Genomic DNA, 22338 nt, shown 5'->3' on the forward strand with positions numbered 1-22338 from the left:
CTTAAAATGATGGGGGATGGCGACTCTTAGATTTAAAGTTAATTGCTTTGGTATTGGCATAATATATTCCTTAACAATAGTAAGAGTAGTGCTGTGCATGCATGTCATTTGTGATTTTTGTGAGTTTAGACATGGATTAAATTAATCGAACTTGAAAAAATCGGTCACTTGTCATACATATTTTTTCATATGATAATATGATTATTCCTTAAAGATTAAAAAAGCATTGAATTTTCAATTACTAAAAGAAATCAATAAAAAATCAATCTAAATCTAAGAAAATGAGAAAAAGAGCAATTTCAAAAATTGAGGTCAAAAATTTTTGAAGAAGCCAAATTAGGGGCCAGGCTAAAGTTTGAGGCCAGGCCAAAATTTGGGGCCTGGCCAATTTTGAGGCAAAAGTGAGGCCAGGCCAACTTTTAGGCCAGGCAAGGCCAATTGGGCCAGACCAAGCCAGACCAGGTTTTAGAGTATGCCCAAGCAGGCTTTGCATAATTAAAACAAATAATCAAAGTACTGAGAGTACTGAAAGACGGGGTCTTGAAAGTTTGAATTTGTAATTGTCCACGTTTTCCTCGATTATGTTCCAAAAATTATGAGTTTGAATTAGTTGCTTCAATCTAGTATGTTAAAATTCGGCTTTCTGCAATTGCCTGATACTTTGTCATAATTTTACTAAATCCCGGCTGGGACTGTTCTTCATAATTGTAGAAAATTGACACAACGGCATTTTATGTAAAATAAGACCCCAAGAAATTTTTTAAAAAACTACAACTAGCCGGGAAAATCAAAACAACTATATTTAGGTAGATAATTTAAATCATTAGATTTATTTAATTTTGTGATCCAAGGAAAAATCTACAAGTCGGACGGTCTTTTGATTAATGAGCTCGTCCACCAACTGAATCTTCGACGGCGTTGTGCATTCAGTTACGTAACTCCATTCCACAAACACTACAACTATTGAACCCGAGCAAGAATATTTTGATCAATATAGCTATTTGTTTATTTTTTTTTTATAGAATCTGGTTTATACATAAAGGACTTAAAACGATTTGATGCGTGTTTTTATAATATATATTTACAGAAATGCACGAAAATTTTCTGCACTATTTTCTTACGCGTAGACTAAATTCATGTGTTCTACGCGTGCCTTCCGGTTTGAGACTTCGGCTGACAGTAAACTAATAGACGGGGTCACGTGACCCCGTCTAAAAATCACATCTGCATGTCAGTTAACCGAACTCGATTTGTTTCACCTCGACTGATAAATAAGCTCTACAATTTATATCAATATCTCTCCTTGGCTCGGATGTTTGTGCGAGGATGTGATTAAAGGTCATAGATGGATCAGTTAATTAAAATGTATATTTCGATTATTGAGATTAATTTTGAAGGATATATATGTACCTAAAAACTTTGGTTTACATTTGCAAAAATTTAAAGCATTTATCAACATTTAATTTCAACTTTTACAAATACTTAATAACCCTTTTAATTATCACTTATCATCCAACAGATAACAAAGGCGAGTCTTGATTGGGCGTTCATATAGTTTACCATAGAATACGGAAACTCGGGACTTATGAAGATCTTCTGAGTGCACGCATAGCTTTTAAACGACAAATTTTCAATCATAATCCTAACATGCAACTTCCTCTTTCTTCTTGAAGAAAACGGTTTGTGATTATATAAGTTTTTTAAATCAAGTTTAAAATGTTGTTAATGATTGCAGCAACTAAATTCTTCATTCTCAGAAAAAAAGATAAGATTTCATTTGTTAAAGATTTGTTTGAAAGGTAAAATCATCTATTCTGGAACTATTTACGTTACTGGTTAAAATTAAACTCGTCATTTTAACCTTTCTGTGCCCTTTCTGTGTCAGGGTCCTATATCTGCAGTAGCTCCCCATGCCATTATTACATGCAAAAACTATGTGGAATGAAAATATATGACTATGAACTGAATGTCTGTTGCTGTCATAAAACTAAAGTGGTTAATTTGTTCACTTTTTGAAATTCCAGCTCCAAACCTTTTGGACACGTTATTTGATTTATTTATACACAAAAACTTGTAAAAGTAAAGTGGTTTCGAGCAAACAAATCTTTATTGCGTGTCCTTTTATCATAAATAATCGCTATTTTTATATATAATAAGAGAAGTATAAATCTAGAGTGACGTAGATGATTCTCGCAAAAAACTTTATCAATTTCATAAATGTAGTCTTTGTATAAAAATAATCCTGTCCTTATTTTGTTTTTGACCCCACAATGCCTTGCTTTCACGTGTCTGTTCAATGCGTAAGATTTTCCACAAGGAAACAGAGTTCATGTAAAAGGCATAATATGCCTCAATGTAAATTCGTCGTAGATTCCGACGTCACAGATACATTGTTTACTTTTCAATTTATAAATAAATACCTGGAACATTTCAAATCTGTTGATGGCAAATATTTAAAATTGTTGTAGAGAGCTTAAGGGTATTTTCAAAACCTTATTGCGACTTAAAAGTATGACAAGGTTCCGCGATTAAAAAAATTCTAATTTTAAAAAGAATTTCTGCATTTTATCCTCAAACAACTATTACATCGGTTTTGGTATGCAAAAAGCTCGAAAGCTTGTGTCAGGTTTTTATTTATTTATTTATTTTGAAAAATAGACTTATTAAAAGATCTCACCGGATTCTAAACAAAATGACTTGCGATTGACAATGAATTTTCGTAATTTACTTAAAAATAGTCATTATATATATTAACCCCTTCACGGTAACTGCGGTAGGGCTTGTTTGCAGGGCAAAATGACATAGTTTGGTGAAATATAACGTAACGTAATGTCAATTGTTTCATTTACGTCATTTAATTATCTACCTACTGAAATTTCGGCAAAGTTATATCATTTTGCCCTGCAAGAGAGCAGTACCGCAGTTATCATGAAGGGGTCTATTGAAAGTTTTACGCTTATAACCTGTGTAGGCAAAAAAAAATAAAAAATAAATGAATAAATAAATAGATAAAGACGTGGATTTTTTGACGTTCTACATTGCGCCGCTTGGTAACACTTCTTGTTATTAATCATTCTATTTCTCAAAGAAAAAATGAAGCATGCATTTCAATTTTGGTAAACTTAAATGAACGAAACGAAAGAAATTACAGGGGTCACGTTGTAAGTTCATGCGCTCAGCTTACGTAATTTGGGGTCAGCTCTAGTGTTATTGTTAATTTCGCTATAATTATTTTTGTTAAACCAAAACACTGAACAAAACGTGTTATAAAGGCACTCTTGTTTATATTCCAAGCATTTTCATGCACACAACAGAACACCTGTTCATAGCCAGGTCGTATGAATGAGTGATCGGAGCAGCAACTGCCAGAACAAAAATCAACTTAATACATGTACGCATGTATGTTTGTAAAACCGAATCACAGTATCGCAAAGGACAGTGGTCAATATGTTAATCAACCCCTGCTTTCTAATGTGCTTATTTTTATCCAACTTCTAAAGTAACTTAAATTGATTTTTCCTTCGGTAAATTAGATTAAAGATGATCTTAGCCTACCACATTGTTTGATATTTACAACTGTGTCTTTACCTAATCTGAAATTTTATATCCACGGTTTAAATGAATACAATTTCGTGTTCAGTAAAAAGACACGAGTTCTTGAAAAAAAAAATTTCTGTTATATTCAATACATAACGATATCCAGTGCAAAACCAGATGTTTAAATTTTTATTCAGTCTCCATATTCTCAGTGTCAAAAGGAACATAAGGTTCTCTTTCTCTTCGCTCAGCCGAACATATATTATTTCCTATTCTAATCAAATACAAACACAAATACTGGAGGGGGCGACATTGTTAGCTAGATTTATTGACATTTGTAAACATGTAAACGTTAACTTCTTTGCGGTCCTGATTAGTAAATGACATCTTTTTCTTGGCTTGTCTACTTTGTACCTTGTTTTCTCCAAAATGGAAGGTCCGTTAAACTTTCTTTCTCCAAAATGATAAAAATTGCATTATACAAACTTAATTGTTGATTGCATTGTTTGAGATCAATTAGTCGTATCAAACTTGTTGAATGACAAATTAACTCAATGCAAAAGTTAAAATACCCCTGGAGCCAAATATCAAGAAAATATATTTTTACCATGGTTTAAATCCCTGAATCAGCAAAATTGCTTCATCAAATTAAAAAAATATTCCACGTGACAAAGATATTGCTGGGACCGAATCCAGCTAACACCAAACCTGTAAAATTTATACAATTTTTAAGAAAACCGAAAAGAAATCAACTGTTGGAATAAAAATGTCAGATATAGCTTTGTTTAAATTTTGTACTTTCGTGTCGATTAAATGATGGAATATTTGAATTTTTAGATAGGGTTAAATAGAGAAAAATCTTTAATTAAAAAAAAAAGGAAACTTAAGAGACAAATTAATCATAGAGAAAAACCCATAAACTAAACATGTATAAAACAACTCTTTTTTATTTTAGAGGACTCCATGGTCGGGACCATTCATAGACTTTTTTTTATAAATCTTCTGATAACTCTTTATTAAGATATAGAAAAGTAATCAATTTTCACGGCTAAATTATCTGGGTTTTTTTCTTCACTAAGTGTTAATCTGTGGCCACTGATATCATAAGTCAGACTTTAAGGTAGATCTGATGGTTAATTTGATGACCTCCCAGCTTCCTTCACTCCGAACCAAAATGGTGAAATAAAAGGATTTTCTTGTCTGCCAGGTAAAAACTCTGTACAGTGGCTAGCTCCGTGTCTGATGGTTTTGGGGTCATGGATGAAATACCAGGACGCATGTCCGTTTATGTTAAATATATGTGACAGGATATTGAACCCCAGAACATCTTGTCATGCAAACCAGTCGCCTTCGCCAATCTGTGTTCGGAGTTTTATCAGTTAAGGTATGCAAGATTAAAACTAATATAGAAGGAAAATTGGTCATTTTTTCACTTTTACAGATGGAGTCAATGTGAATTGCGTCCATGAATTTGATATTTAAAATCGTTTTGGAGATTGATTTCGGTTATTTTTTTGATTATTTGTTTTTGTATCAATTTTATACTCCATAATAATATCATATATTGAAAATTATAATGCACTGATTTATTTCAGCATGGGATCTGATGTTGGTTTAATTTTTTTTTAAAAATTTCCTTTTAATTTCAGAGATCACTAATATAAAAACAATGTATAATGCAAGCAAAAGACTGCAAGCCATTCGACGACAACTTTTGCATATGGATGAACAGTACAGGAATGGTATAGACAACGATGAAGACAACTCGATGATAGAGACCGACGATTGTAAAAACAAACCGAAGGACTTGGTAGAAAAGGTAATTTTGTTTTCCTATACTAGTAATGTATTAATTAGCAGTGCTAAATTTTGATTGATCAGATACCAATGAATTTAAGACTTTAAAGTTTGATTAGTAAATTTTAATACTTATTATCGCTAATCAGGCACGTAGTAAGACTGATTTTATGACATTTATTATTATATATAGTCCCCTCCTCGTTTAGGACACCATAAAAAGGATTCCAAAGTTGATGTATGGCAAATTGTAAGATGCAAACTTACTCCTCCGGAGGGGGGAGGAGGGGGGAATAGGGCTTGGCAAAGTCAGTTGGTTGTTTTCCTCGTTTAAAAAAATGGTTTTTTTTTTATGATTCGTCTTCATGGAATTTAATTTGAATTGATGAATCTCTACTTCTAGCTAATTTTAATTTTCAATACTTTTCGAATATTTTTACCAAAACATTATTAATTTTGATATTTATCAAAAATATCGCGTCTTCTCTATCAACATAACAACTTTTTACTGAAAGGCAAATTTGAACTTGAATACAATGATTATAATAAAAGTGCCATTAATAGGTTCTGCTTTGTTAGGCACGAGATTTACGGCTTAAATATGCGAGTCTTATTATTTATGGACTCTTCAAAGTTAAACCCGTGTTTGACCAACTATGATAAGATTTATTCAAATTTTTACTTCATTCTACCGAACGTGTGCGGCAAATTATACGTAAAGTACCGTATATGTATTTGTAGATCGAACTTTAATGTTTTGTTTTCTTTTTTGGTTTTGTTTATGTGTAGCCCCCGTAATCCAATGTTTAATAAAAAAATTCTTTAACAATTCAATAAAGGTTTTATCCTGATATAATTTTTTTTATTTCGATAATTGAAACATAAAACGCTTCATTTATAATCATAGACCAAAATAAACACGGTCACATAAAATGCCGAACATTTACAATATAAGGTGAACTCTTGGAGTAAATGGGGCATGTAAAAGCAAGAAAATAACGTGTCGACTGGGAATGTCTGATTTCTCTCCCCATTAAGTCTTGTCAGGTAATGTCTATGTACTTTTATCTTTGTAATGATTTCTGCATAGCTAATTGGATGACAAAATTCTAATTGAATGACCAAAGAATAAGTATGAAATACAAATTACCAATAGAAGATACAAATAGAGGATTAAAAATTAACACTTTGCCGGGTAATTATGCCAGTACCAATGTAGTAGCATCCGCTTAACATGCAGTTCCGAAAAAAAATGTCTATATATCCTTTTTAAAAAAGTAATATCTCCAGAGGGAAATCATCATTTCTAGCGAAGAAATACTTTTTTTTCAAATTTATCAGAAACCCAATTATAAAGATAAATATTTCAACTGACAAGTGAGATACATCAATAACTAAAGTAGTTGTTAATTCTTTAAGCAATGTTCTGTGGCATATTTGATATTTTTCCGTAAACCGCATGTCTTGGCCCTGGCATTATAATTCGGCAGTGTTAGTTTCAAAAGGGTACCTGTAAAGTGCGAAACTAAATGAAACAAAACGAAATCTACCGAAACGAAACGAAATCTACCGAAACGAAACGAAATCTACCGAAACGAAACAAAACGAAACAAAACGAAACGAAACAAAACAAAATCGAGAAAAATTATATATAACCATTCTGATTTAAAATATATTTATTAGTGTATATTTCAGAAGAAACAACCAAGTCTCTTTTGAAACGCAGCGAAAGTACAAAAAAAAAAATGCGCGTATGTAAACGTGCGCATTTATAAATATGGATCACAATTTTAAATAGATATTGCTCATCTTAGTGCAAAACAAGACTTTAGACTGTGTACATTTTTGCGGGAGTATATATTAGTTTCAATTTGGAATTGCAGCCTTTTTTCACACTTCTTTGATATAAAAGAAGATCCGAAATTCAAAGAATTTTAAAAGTCTCATTTTTTAAAATTATTTTCACAGAAAACTTTTTACCTAGTCTTGGATTGAAATCGCAAATTTGACTTCATAATGTTGATTGATAAGTTCAGACTAAGATATTTGCGTTTTATATCGAGATGTGGAACTTTAATGATGAAATTAAATTTTGGAAACCGTCATATGTTTTTTTTCCACAATGAAATATGAAAAATAAAATATCATTATATGTTAGATACTCGTATTATTTCCTCGCATCCCAGGTTCATTGAGAATCTAAAACGACTGGTCACTTTTGTAGAATTCCTCTCAAGGTTTCTCAATCATCAATTTTTCGGCGCCATCGTCTGTTGATACCCACGATCAACAAAACTGTAGCAGTATGGATATCGGGAATGTTTTGGGTTCGATCGTAGACTGTAGCTCTAGCAGAGAGGTTGACGATATCCCACTTTCTGAAGAGCTACGGAGCGCCATTTCCAACATGGAAGATCTAGATGATGTAAGTTTCTTAGAAATTTGGTAAAATTTGAATCTTTGGTTTAAAAAAAACAAGCCCGCGAACTGAAAATCGACCATAAACAGACAAACACGCAGAAGCAGGGGATTTAACACTATCAATGTGAATCCAATGCCTTTAAAACAACTGTATATGAGGAACCATTCAGATCCACGCACGTGTTTTATCTGTAGGTTGACTGTCTGATAGGAGATGTAATAAACGCAGTTCAGGTGGACACCTCCTTTGTCCAAGATTTAGAAACAGTGGAACAATCCGTCACATCCCCCGTAAGTATTTAGCAAGCAAATACAGAACTGTGCGTAAATAGCTGGACTTAATCATTTTTTTTTTCAATCGTTGCAAAAAAAAAATCAACTATGCATTTATACGGTTATGTTCGGGGGACTAAATAAATAATATATCGATGTGTTCAGTATCACTGCAGTCTGATGATCAGCTGGATAAGCTTATAATTTTTTCTTTTCAGGACAATCATTTTGGAGGTCTATCGAATTATCCAAAAACATCGGCGATAGCCAGTGTGAGTGGCCATAGTTCGCTAGAGGGCAGTGTCAATCAATCCGTGACGTCAGACCAAGAGGAAAGCTGGAGGAAAGACCGGAGAAAAAAAGATAACCACAATATAAGTGAGCAAGCATATCGTTTATGAATAACTGGTTTTTTTAAATATTTATTTCAAGTTAAGGCAAATATGCCATAGGATAACAAACAATATGTCATTACAAATCCAACCTCATATTATTTCAAAGAAAAGAAAAATAGTGCCTGCGCGGAACCAATTTTTTCGAGGAAGGAGGAGACATGAATATTAGTTTTGCAATGTAGTGAAGGGTAAACTTTTTATGGGGTACTAATTCTACGTTTCACTCGTAAGGAAATGTTACATTTAATAATGATATTTTTTGTTTATTTTCAGTTGAGCGGCGGAGACGTTATAACATCAATGACAGGATTAAAGAATTAGGCACCCTCCTTCCTTCCAGTATTCCACCGTAAGAAAAATATGTGTATATTTACAGGTTGTTTATGTTGATTTTTTCAATTTCAATTTATTTTTCAAGCCAGTGCTTTCATAATAAAGTGCAAAATGCAAGTTATTAACGGAAAAAATAATTTGATCGGTAACTTGTCACACAAAATAACTTTCAGTTTGAGTAAACTAAATAAATGATATTCCATTTATGCATGATACTTGATATAACACTAGCCTTGTCTTTAAGCTTACGATATTCCATTAGTCCCAGTAATGTATCAATGATACTTGATATAACGCTAGCCGTGTGTGTAAGCCAAAGATAATCCATTAGTCCCAGTAATGTATCAATGATACTTGATGTAACGCTAGAAGTGTCTGTAAACCAATGATGATCCATTAGTCCCAGTAATGTATCAATGATACTTAAAATAACGCTAGGCGTGTGTGTATGTAAACCAATTGTTAAATTCAGTAATATATAATGTCTGAAATAACGTAAACAGTGCCGGTGTAATGAAGAATAATGACCCCCGTAGAACAATGACCAGGGGTCATTTTTCACGTAGAATAATGAGCCCCTCCCCCCCCCCCCCATCTGAAGAATATTTGGATTTTTCTGAAGAAAAAAAGACAGGGGTTAATTTTCTTCATGTTAAACATAAAGAAAAATGACCCCGTAGACAAATGACCCCTTCTGTAAACAAGAGTAGAAATTTGTTACCCCTTATCCAGGATACGACTTTAAAATTACTTACTCTGTTCAACTGATTTTGAAGTTATAAACACCGAACTTGTAAATAAATCGCTGTGTATAGTTTTTCATATCCGTAGCAAGCACACACAAAACACTCTTACATTGCCACACATTGATTGTTAACAGTTACGTCACTCCTCTCATCGACATATGGCGGGAAATGACGCAAATAAATAAAAACCAAATTCATACACAATGAGGATATTGTGTGATAATCAACGAACAATAATCATAAAAGAAAAATTGTTGTAATAATATAAGCAATATTCATTTGTGAATGAATTGTCAATCGAAGAATGAGACATGTATATATTTTCATGAAAAAGACTAGGGGGCAGGTAACGTAGGAATATGAATACTTCTTTATACATTTCTGGGGGAAAGTGATTTTTTTCAAAATCATTTTACGTTAGTTTTGTGTCCTTCAACATCGATATTCTTAACATTTGTTTTAATGTTGTAGTTGTGATCATGAATAGACTTTATTCTTTTAGAGCAAATGTGTGAAGAGTACCTGACTATAGTGCATCTTAAATAGATAATAAACACTGTTCGATTATAATAAGAAGAAACTGTTTCCAAAAGCGTTGATAAGGGGTTCGGGCCCATGTAAGAGGTTTATATCCCCCTTGATTTTGATCACACGATCTTTATTGTATCCAAAGTTATCAATGCTCATACAAACTATTGATGCATTAATCATCTTGATATTAACTAAAGTATGCCGATGATAAAGTAAAATATATTTTCTGTTCGAGTACTCTCAGTACTTTGACGATTTTGCTTAATTATTGACCGTTAACTCTACTGGCGTAATGTCTGCTGTCAGTGCCTGCTAACTTCAGCTTGGTCATAATGCCTCACAGTGGAGTAAACTTTTCATAATTTTGATTTCATCATGAATTCCGGGTGATGCACTTGCATACCCAGCAGTTTGTAGTAGGGAAATCGTCAATGCAAGTATAATTCATGAACAATGTCGACGCCAATAAAAAGAATTTTGTTTTATAGTTTCTTGTATTTCGAAATAATTTAATGTGTTGTCACTCGTAATAATGAGATACATATGATGTTCCGATAAGGCCACTTCGACCTTTGCACTTTCATCTATAGGGTCCCCCCCCCATCCCGGAAAATTCAATATTAATAATTTCATGCAGTAAAAGGGGAGAGGGGGTCCGGACCCAATCCCCCATGATAATTTAATTTTATTAATTTTATAAAATAAAATTTCCAAATTATGCCTCGGAACCCTTTAAACAAAAGAGAGCTCTTCAGTTATAAAAAGGCGAAGGCGAAAGCGCGAAGATGCGAAGGCGAGAGTGCAAAGTTGCAAAGGCGAATCTTCGCAACTTCGCACTTTTGCCTTCGCGCTTCACCGTCGCATCTTCGCACTTTCGCTCCTTCGCCGTCGCACCTTCGACTTTGCAACTTTGCACTCTCGCATCTTCCCCTAAAGGCGAAAGTGCGAAGGTCTAAGTGGCTCTATCGGAACACCATAGATACATGTAAATGTAATTGTTAAGATGACAACCATACCCCGATGCAATACATATACGTCAGTATCTTGTTTTAACGGAAGGATTTCTATTTTAGATATACCCCTTCTTTCATTTAAAGTTTATTTTAATATGAATTATAATTTCTGTTTCTTTCTGTAAACTACAGTAAAAATTACAATATTATAAAGACTATTTCACAAATAGTAAGAAAAAATATACTGAAAAACTTTAATCTATAAGGGGGTCATTATTCTACAGGGGTCACTTTTCTTCATGTAGATTGTGCTCATTTTTATGAAATTGACACTTATTCTTCAGGTTATATGGTCATTTTTCGACGTAGAATAATGACCGGAGGTCATTTTTCTGCGTAGAATTATTCTACGTCCAAAAATGACCCCCGGTCATTACTTTACGGGGGTCATTTTCCGACGTTACACCGGCAAAGCTTTTAGTCCACACTGTAAGTGCATTTGTACTAGTAAGTTATTAATTAGATAACGGAACCATTGTCCTGATCTTAACACGATAAATGGCAGTGTTCTTGCTCGAAGGAGTTATTAATAATGTGTTGAAATTATTGTTTCTGATAATGACACGATACATATTGTTGGGCAGGGGCTGTAATTAAAGACAGACCACTGTATAAATCCCTTTTGCCGGTTTTGGACGAGTTCTGCCATACCGTAGGACAAGGGCAAACTAATGATCCTAATTACAAGAAATTCGATCATAATTTTAATAAAATCGTACAAAATATTAACTTTACCTTGATTAAAATCTTAAGCATTGTCAGAATAGAAAAACGTAAATCCATTAGGGACAGAAAGTAAGACCACCTACACCTCTATTCCTCAAAAATCGATGTTTTCTTTTTAAAGGTATATATGTGGCGTATTTGGAGTAAAATTTTTGACATGAGTTTAAGTAAAAATATACATCATGCTTCTTATAATTAGACGTTTCACAAACTCTAGGCCCGCAAAACATGTTCTTTCTTTAGTTATTTGTCTCCAAACTTTGCTACACGTCTGATGAATATTAATGTGATCGGCCATTTGTAACGCCACTGCGCATAAGTGCAGGAAAACCTAGTATTGAAAACACGATGGAAGAACAGTTTGTTTACAAATTAGAATCACGTTTTTCATGTCTTAAATTAGATAGTTCTTATATCAGATGATACCCGAAGCATTATTATTCCCTTATTCATTAATGTAGAACGATACAAATTGCTAATTATGTGTAATAAAGATGAAACACTACTTTAGCATCAACGACACGGTAAAATGAGTGAATACCACCTCTCTTGTGGTTCATAACTTATAAAGTAGAGACATGGAACACATGGAGCACGTACGAACCTGACTAGCAAAACCCCTACAACTTCATGATAAAAACTTATTAAACTTAAATTTAATTCGGCTTTAATTCATATTCCATCAATCGACATAGTCTCCGATGACAATCTTCCCTTGTCAGTCTGTCTCTTTTTTCTTTCTTGGCCAAATCTGTCAAACTTAATGTTATTACGGGTATACCCATTTTTCTCGTCGTCGCCATTGTTGTTGTGATAGACTGAGCGTGGTATCACGTGGCCGATTTAAGGCGGGGTTTATTCAAATGCTGTATTTATTGTGTACGCGAAAATAATTATATAAATTATTTATAAATTTCTCTATCTTTTTAAACCGATTGATATAAACTGCGTAATTTATTGTAAAGATATATCTTTATATAATTTAATTCTGATTGTAACGCCTCATTTGATTGGCTAAACAGATTCATATATATCATATAACATAACTTGCCTACGTTTAATACAATAAGACGTGCGAGCGAAACGTATTTTAAAATCTGCTTGACGTTACGTTTAAAAATTGTACAAATCAACATGTTTTAACTAATCAATGGGCCTTATAACATAACTTGTAAAAGTTTACGCTTTTTTATAAACCGCTTCGCGGTTTATATAGCGTAAAGTTATGTTATATCGTATAACATAGGTAGAAATCAAATTCATTCCTTAAATAACATATTCAAATAAATCAATCAATCAAATATTTCTTATCATGAAAAAATACGCCACATTAACCTTTAAGGTATCGCTATTAAATACGGAGAATGTCCAGTTTGGACCACCCCCCGAAACTCTGCTTTGGTGACTGAGTACCACTACCAATCGATACCAATCGAAAATTCATTTATTTGTCAGATAGAAATAGGTTATTCGTGTGACAAATTGACTTAAATATTATGTTAAATTATAGAATTAAATTTTAATTGTGAAAACGGAAACAACAAGGTCTATGGCTAAGACAAACATGGATAAGACAAAACATCGGTATGCCTGATATAGGAACATTAAACCCTGTGTGATTAATGTTTATGTTTGACACGAGCTATGACAGCAATATGAGGCATTTTGTATTTGCTACAAATAACTGCTACTAATCAATAATAGAATATTTCATTTCGTAACTTGTGACATGGCATTTATGTCGCCCAAGATGTCTGCAACTATAAACAAAAATCACACACATGATGACAAACCTCATTTACCGACCGCGGTCAAATGTGGGTCACCTCGTTATCGCCCCTTTTTTGGCAAACCAATTACAGAAATGATGGACTATAGGTCTTTACTGTGGTGGACGTTTTTGAAGGGACGCCGGGCATCATGTTGTTTGATAAGCTGTTTCTAGTCGATTGATAAAGGTACTAGTATCGACACTTCATGAAATTAATGTGGATAAAAGTACACAATAATCAAAATACTTTCATTGTTTTAGAATTTTAAAATTTCATAATAACAAAACTTTTTTGAAAGGTAAAAATAACAGTGGGATTCGAACTATTCCCTTACAGATCATTCGTAGTTAACACTCGAACCCATTGTGCTACGCTTTAAGATAAAATTTCGAAAAAGAAAAAATCTATAGAATTACACTTAATCTTATTTTGTTTATTTCGATTGAAAATACATCGCAATATGGAGGTGCCCTATACCACTTTAAATAATACAGTCACGATTCGAAACATTTCCAAACCCACCACCCCCTTGCAATTGTTCGTATTAGCTCGTATAAACGTTTTGTTTATCAAAAAGGAGAAAGATTTATGGGGCAGTTGGCATTCGAAATTATAACACGCGACTTATATAAAATTTGCAAAAATAAAATACATCGATAACGCAGCTATGTGAAAACTAACAGTACCCCCCCCCCCCCCAAAAAAAAAAAACGAAAAAAAAAACAAAAAGAAAAAAAAACAAAAAGAAAAAAAACCAAAAAACGAGTATCTCTATCGTCAACGAATTTACGCTTGTATTTCATCGATACGTTTCTTACGGTTTCATACAGGTAAAGTAAATTTCATATATGGAAAACTGTCTTACAGTGACCTCAAACAGAACAAAGGTTCCATCTTAAAGGCTTCCGTGGAATATATGAAGGAGCTGAAGAGAGACAAGTATAAGCTGCACAAACTGGAGGAGAACCAGGCAGTCATGGACTCCAAGTATCAAAAACTTCTCTTCAGAATCTTTGTAAGTACATGCATAAATAGTTATCAAATGACTGTTAGTATTTTAAAAGCATTCTAAAAATGATTGTTAAATACTAGTATACGTAAATGTCAGCCCCATAATTGTTCATGAATTCAATATCTTTCAAATCAGTAATGAACGCTCGTACGTATTAAACCGTAGCTTGTGACGTTGTAAAGAATCATTTTCGACATTTATAAGAGCGATCTTTACGATCGTGATAAGCACGTGATTAAATGTTTTTATCTGCTGAAAAACGCTCAAGTGAGCTATTCTGATCACATTTTGACCGTCGTCCGTCCGTCCGTCTGTCTGTCTGTCTGCCCGTCTGTAAACTTTTTTACATTTTGAACTTTTTCTCTAAAACTGCTTGGCCAATTTCAACCAAATTGGGCACAAAGCATCTTTATGGGAAGGCAAATATAAATTGCAATCAAAGTACTGAAGTACTGACGGGAGTTGATTTTATCGATTATTAATCATTTTAAAATCAACGAAATGTTACTTTGCTTGGCAAGTAGTTTATAATATATCTTTGAATTATGCACATTTTTATAATATGAATTCTCGGACTTTTCCGACAAGAATTTTGAGAAAAACCCGGTATGAATCATGTTGTGTTATGATTAAAGATAGAATTGATTCCATCAAACTATGTATAAGTAATCGAAATATTCAAAAAATTGTATGGATCCAAGCAATAATGAACTCTAGTCTCGTTCAACCAGATGCTCGGCTGTCTCCGTTGATTTCCAACAAGAGAATGTGTACACCAGGTCACGTGATAGCTTGATGACGCGACATCTAAATATAGAATGACTCTCTGCTTGTCGGAGATTTACGGAGACAGCCGATGGTTGAACGAGACTTTTTTGAACTCTGGCGTATGAATACATACGACTGGACTGTAAAAAATATCTAAATTGTTCGTACTATTTAACATCTGACTATTTTCAAAGTATTCATAAATAAGTTTCTTAAAAACCAATGCTTGAAGATAAATTACATCGAATTTATCGATCATTTTCAAGAACTAAATCTTGTCAGCGGTGATGATTTGTGCTTAGGTCCAAACACTGTTTCACATTCGGTTTGCCAGAGTAACTGCATAGGAGAATTGATTAAAATCAACTCCCAAAAATAAAAGACCGATCTTTATTCAAAGCGAAGCAAACCTTGAAACTGAAAAGGGAGGGGGTGCATTTTTAAAAATCTTCTTCTCAAGAACTACTAAGTCAAATTCAATGTACATGTAATTAAGCATAAATTATCCTTAGGGAAAGGAAAATATAAATTGCAATAATTATGGGCTAATTCTATTTCAAATCTGAGTTATTACGAAAATAATAATAAAGGACAGGCGTGTTTCAATTATTTTATAGCTTCGGGTTTGGTTTTCCATGAGTCTTAGTAAAATGGGATGCAAACCCGGGCCAAGGCAAAACAAAAGATTGGCAGTTATTAATCTGCTAATCTCATTAAAATTTTCAGGATATGTTACGAACCAGTATATTAGTATTTGCTGTAAATATTGCTGCAAAACAATTCCTATTTTGGAATAGACGATTGCCGATCTGCCTCGGCTTTTATTTTGCCCCGGCCAGGGTTTGCGTACCTATCTTACCAAGACTAGATGTGTTCCATACTTCTAAAACGAGGTTCTTTGTTTAAAGCAGCCATGACATCATCTTCGCTAGCCAAGTGTCCGATTCGTTTTTCTCATCTCCATGATGTTCTGCAACAGTTCGCGTACGAAAGGAATCTTTGAAACATGCAAAATACATGAACATTGGTGCCGATTTTGTGAAGTAAATTGTGGTTAAATATTTCAATGCGTTGACAGTTTTCATATATGACGGAGGTGCTTGCTTGTCTTGATTTTCGTTTCGTTTTCATTATTTATGCTTAGTAACCTGGGAACTGTCGCTTGTATTTCCTGATTATAACATATCAAATCAAGCAGAGACTTCGGTAAATCAGACAGGTGACTGTTTACCTGCGCGAATTAAGCAAAATCTGATGTATCAAAAAAGTACTAAAACACAATTCATTTTATCGGTAATGCGGTATGATCTTTCGCGTAATGATATTAATGCAATGTGTTTTGTTGAGATGCTCAGCATTTTCTCGAATTTATTTAGTTTAAATATAGTTTAATATCGCTGACGAAAATAAGTAGGTATATACACTGTACGTGTATATGATTCATTCTATAAATTGTGCTCTTTATTTGTTACAGTGCATGTCTCTTACGTTTAATTGTTTACAAGTGCAAAAAAACTAACAATATTTAAGTGTTGATCTTCGAATGATAAGCAAAATACAGAGATTTGCTCACAAATCTTATGTTTTTAAACAGATCTGAGACCATTCTTTTTTTTCCATTTTAAATGCTGAATTGGAAATACGAAGTAAAAATTTTTAAGCTGAATGTAATAAACTCGTGTAAACAAAATATGACTCAACCCTAGCAGAATTTTGAGCTCTGTATCTCGCTAATATTCTACGATTAACGCTGACATTTTAGTTTATCATTATAAATGTCTAACTAAACGTTAAATATTTGTACAAAAAACAGTTTCCATAGTTCTGACACATTTCTGTTGCGGGGATAAAGGAATTATCGCTATTCCTAAGGAAATATTACAGCGGAAAATTATCCCGGTTTGTAGCCATTTTTTATTTTTGAATAAAGATGTAAATAATGGGTGGGCCTAAGTAAAATAGAGTGATGTGCTTGTCTGTACTGTAACATTGATTTTTATAGCTCTCTAACATGTCACGTGACAACATATTTCATTCCAGTGTATTCATCAATCAAGTGTGAGTAAAGTTATAAAAGTCACACGAGTTTTCGCCAGGTAAACAACAGTCATTTAATCATAATGGAGAAGATAATTTTTTTTAATGAATTGAGCGCAGTGGGGTACAATTTTCTTCTTCATATCTACAAAATCTTTAAAAATAAAATACAATAACTATTATATTGTATTTTTTGTTAAAAAAGATACAATAACTAGTAAGTAGTTGAGGAATAAAATGTACCTATATGCTCTCATATATTTTGATCGCTTTATAAAGTGGGTGAGTGGGGCAGAACGAAAATATAGGGAATTGGAAGTTAACAGTGTACCCCTATCATATGTTTAGTTTTATATCTTGCGTAGGATTTTCTTATTCTGGGTAAAAGTAGTATTTTATAAAGGTACAATGTCAAAGATTACGTGTATGCAAAATTAAGTGTAAAATTCGAATACTTTACAATATTCATTTTTTGTTATTCTACCGAGGGGCCATATGGCACAATATCTTTTGAACGTCCATTGTTGCTTCAGTGAGCGATGTGGCCCAACGGGCCTCTTGTTTTTAAATCAAATTTAGCACAAATCGTCTTTGGATGCAAGGTTTTCAAATTTTCAGGATGATGATAGACTATGAAAGAAATATTTGAAATAAAAGAAATATATTTCCCTGCTAAGAAATGCTAATGTCTTCAAATTAAGGGTAATAGTATATTTTTCTTCTGTTTGTTTTCAAAATCTGTGATGCTCTTATTGTCCCCCGCCGCAACGCGGAGCGGGGACATAGAAATGCCGGGCGTCCGTCCGTGTGTCCGTCCGTCACACTTTTTTGTAAGCGCTTTCATGCCTACAAATTTTGACGGATTTTCATAAAATTTATACCAAATGTTTATACCACTATTACCTTGGTCAAGTTCATTGGTCAATACTTTTTGTTGGAGTTATGGGACTTTGATCACAATAATGACTCTGTTTTATTCAAAAATTGACCTTGTAAGCGCTCTCATGCCTACAAATTTTGACGGATTTTCATTAAATTTATACCAAATGTTTATACCACTAATACTTTGGTCAAGTTCGAAATCAGCATTGGTCGATACTTTTTGTTGGAGTTATGGGACTTTGACGACAATAATGACTCCGTTTTATCAAAAAATTGACCTTGTAAGCGCTCTCATGCCTACAAATTTTGACGGATTTACATGAAATTTATACCAAATGTTTATAACACTAATACCTTGGTCAAGTTCCTAAATCAGCCTTGATCGATAATAGTATACTGCTTGACCGGTGGGGGACCCAGGAATTCTATTCTTGTTTTAATTTCCACGTGTGCTATCGATATAGAAATAAAGAAGATGGGTGGATAAGGCGTGTAAAATGCCCATACGCGGTCGGACAGGCTGCTGAAAAATTTAAGTATCAATAAATCTGATGGGTTTTTTAAAAATCATTTAAAACAATATATATTTAACGAATCATTGATTTTTAACCTAAAGGTATGATCAATACTTGGAATATGTTGACTCAAACAGGCGTATACGTATCAAAACCTGCAAATACTGTCATTTTTTAGAACTTCAAGGCATTTTCTTTTATAGAGTGGGTCTGTGCTCCATATTTTTCTCATAGTCTGATTAAAGCTGACATGAATTCATAAATACGCATTACTTCCCTTTTATCTCCGACTACCGCCATATTTGTTGTCGATTTCTATTGTTCTGCTCATCGCTACACACACCCTATATAAGGCCGAGAGCCCTCGTCATGCTTCACCCCATTCAGGAATTTCACACACCCGAACACGTTACCTTGGACGAAAAGACTTGTAAAAACGCGTTTTGAACAAAAATAATATGACAACCACTTCACTGGCAAGATATATCAAATAAACGACGAAACAAGACAGACTGAAATCCAGGCGCAGATACTTCAGAAGTTCCTCGATAATTGTAGACCGTTTTCCTGTGTATATTATAACATCGCACATGCGCAAACCACACACTGTGGCAGATAGAGCAATGTCAATTATCGCATGGATTTTATAAACGGGGAGTTTTTGTAGGAACGGATAAAAACGTTGTTACTTTCTTGGATTTACTATCATTTATCTACTGTGTTGGATGTAGTGTCGCCGGGGTTTTCAAGAAGATGCAGACGTTATGCACTCTGTATGAACGACACACGTGTTCGATGTGCATGCGAAGTAAGGCAGCACTATCTGTGCAAAATAATACAGATACCTTGGACATCAAAGAATAAATATACTTTGTATTTCATTGATTGTTGTTTTCTTTATTCTTTATTACTACATTTTACTACATGCACAATGTGTAGTTCATGCATTTAGAAGTCCGTGCAACGTGAATGCCTCGATCGGAAAACAACCGACCGTAACTTTCTCAACCGGTATATATACCCCAGTGGCAGTAGAGGAGCGATCGAAACTAATATGGCGACCAAATGCTTTTATGAATTCATGTCAGCTTTAAGGTCTATTGGAAAACACACCGATTTCTATTAACAAAAACGTGGAGAGATGACCCACTATACTAAAAAAATATCATTTTGTATCCCAACAATTGAACGTTTTGAAAAAATAATACAAGTCGGGTAGTTCGTGGCCTTAGTCACACATAATATTTAAAAAACCCACTTTGTTGTGTCTGAAATGGCTCAGTGGTTAGAGTACCTGGCATAAGCTAACCTTATATATCTAGGGTTTTTATGTTACGGATTCGATACCACCAAAATTTCCGACAATATTTTTTTTCTTATTTTTTGTTAAATATATTAAAAACTGACTATTGTTAGAAATTTTGCTTTTGTAAAGTTGTATTATATTTGAATAGATTTAAATGGGGAAAAATAAATTCAAAATTGTATTTCATTACTAAACCAAATGGGCATTTGCGCCATCTTATTCCCCCATCTTCTTTCATTTTGTGCAGATTCAAGGATTTATACATCGATGCCTAAGATCGGCATATCTAGTTTTGCATGAAGCGCTAAGTATGCTGATTTGAAGCGTCAAAGTTTTACATTGTAATTCATAACTTCATGAATCTTTCATTTCTCATATACTTCCCCAACAAAGCGCGATAAACATGGTTTATAAATAGTTGTTCGGCTTTATATCATTAGATGGATAAAGAGCGCTGATATGGACAGATAAACAACTTGTACAGATTACCATTACCTTTAGAACTAATAGAAATTTAGGCATCAAATTCTTGTTTTTGGATACCTTAGATCCTATAAAATAATTATCATATGAATTGGCGAGCTATTACAAAAATATTCTTTTTTATATAATGTAATCGAAGATTGAAAAGTCTGATAAAAGCTTGTAAGAGTTAACACAGAGAATGCTTTTATCAATGATAAATAATATGGTAAACAGACATTTAGTTAGATAAGATCTTGGAAGACAAACTGTGGCCACAATGCAGTTCAGAGTTTAAGATACGAAATAAAAAAAGTAATTTTAAAAAAATAGATCAATATTAACTCATTTTAGAATGGACCTGCATGTATAGATATGAACCCTTTTTCATGAAATCCAATTCAAAAAGAGAAAGCTTTTAGGACATCTGCAAGCATTACAATACGTTATTTTAAAAATATCCGCCAAAATTCATATACAAACGTTTTAGTCTTTTATATTTACAGCAACTGGAACTTAAGATTAAACTGTACGGTTTAACAGAGGATATGGGTGATGTCAGAACCAAGAAAAAGAAGCCCAAACAACGCTTGTCAGAAATAAATGCCATGGTGGAGGGATTTTGCAAGCAGAATACGATGTCCTTCTTTCAACAAGCCGGAGAGAAAAGCTCACCAAGCTGCAAAAAGAATAAAGTATCTGTATTTGAAAAATGTCGCGAACAGAAAAGCAACCCAAACGTCAAACAAGGCTTACGACAACACCTTAGTAAAAAAATGGCGGCAGGAAGGCCAGCAGACGACCAACAATTTGGAACATCCGAGTTTTTTCATAAAGAAAATCAATTCGAGGCTCAAGAGAAAAAATCACTTGCGATGAATGGCAAGATGAATGACCAAGCCACAAAAGATTTCCCCAAAAGCTACCCAAACGAAAATAAGTCGATTGAAACAGATGAGAATAGTAATGTTGGTGCGCAGAATATGGAAGATGTCATAGAGCTGACAACGGAGCAATGCAACATTTTGCTGGATTTGTTTGAGAACCAAGGTAGTGTTAACGAGATCTTGATCAACAGCGAGGGTATGATACAACAGGGAAGCTCCGCTCCTGTGAGGGAGTGTTCGGCAGAACAAGACTGCTTGTCTCCAGTAACAAGCACCAGCAACATGCTCGAGAAGTTGCTGCGCAGGTCAGGAAGTAGTTCTGACTCATCTGGTTTGGAAGACTCGACAGAAAGTACAACGGGCCTACGTTAAAATGGTGGATAAAAAAGTGGAAATGAGCTTTTAACAATCGGTCAGCACTTTTTTCCTAGAAATAATATCATAAATAATAACAATATCCCCGAGAATTATGCTCATAGATGATAATTGCGATTTTGTTGAATCTGTATTTGATTTGCAAATGTCTTCTCCTTGTATTTTTTTTTCTTTTTTAAAAAATAAGTAGTTCTTGATGTATTTCAGTAGATTAGTATTGCTTCATTGTTTGTGGCTGGTAACTTCATATTTCAAATATTGTTGAAATTACAAGTTATAAATAAAAGCAATTTTTTGCATATTTTTGCTGTAACTTTTCTGTTTTCTTTTACATGTTTCCGTACATGATAATTCTTTAAACGCAGCGGTTTGGGGCACTTTGAGAGTATTCCGAAATCTCACATGTATAGTGCTGCTTATCATAGTATAGCTCTTCATTTATAGAAATAAGATTTCACTTTATTTATTGAACGATACTATGCGTCTAGTTTTAAAAACATGTCGATGCAGTGGAAATTGAAAACAAATACTGTATATATTAATGTGGAAA

At 33.6% G+C, this 22338-nt stretch overlaps 1 protein-coding gene across 2 annotated transcripts; it reads left to right on the plus strand.

Annotated features, from left to right (window-relative positions):
• Positions 1-4763: 4763 nt before the first annotated feature.
• Positions 4764-22042, plus strand: LOC105345047 (uncharacterized). Of its 2 annotated transcripts, none has more exons than XM_034446272.2 (8): positions 4764-4921; positions 5187-5356; positions 7559-7759; positions 7951-8046; positions 8247-8406; positions 8697-8772; positions 14412-14559; positions 21033-22041. In XM_034446272.2, the coding sequence occupies exons 2-8, from the start codon at positions 5207-5209 to the stop codon at positions 21783-21785; spliced, it is 1584 nt and encodes a 527-aa protein (XP_034302163.2). In that variant the 5' UTR covers positions 4764-4921; positions 5187-5206; the 3' UTR covers positions 21786-22041. The 2 variants fall into 2 exon arrangements, with proteins under 2 accessions (XP_034302163.2, XP_065942340.1); XM_066086268.1 differs by lacking the exon at positions 4764-4921 and adding an exon at positions 4942-5042 and having other exon boundaries at positions 21033-22042.
• The last annotated feature ends 296 nt before the right edge of the window (positions 22043-22338 follow it).

This window comes from Magallana gigas, chromosome 5, assembly GCF_963853765.1.
Source record: "Magallana gigas chromosome 5, xbMagGiga1.1, whole genome shotgun sequence".
Lineage (NCBI taxonomy): Eukaryota > Metazoa > Mollusca > Bivalvia > Ostreida > Ostreidae > Magallana > Magallana gigas.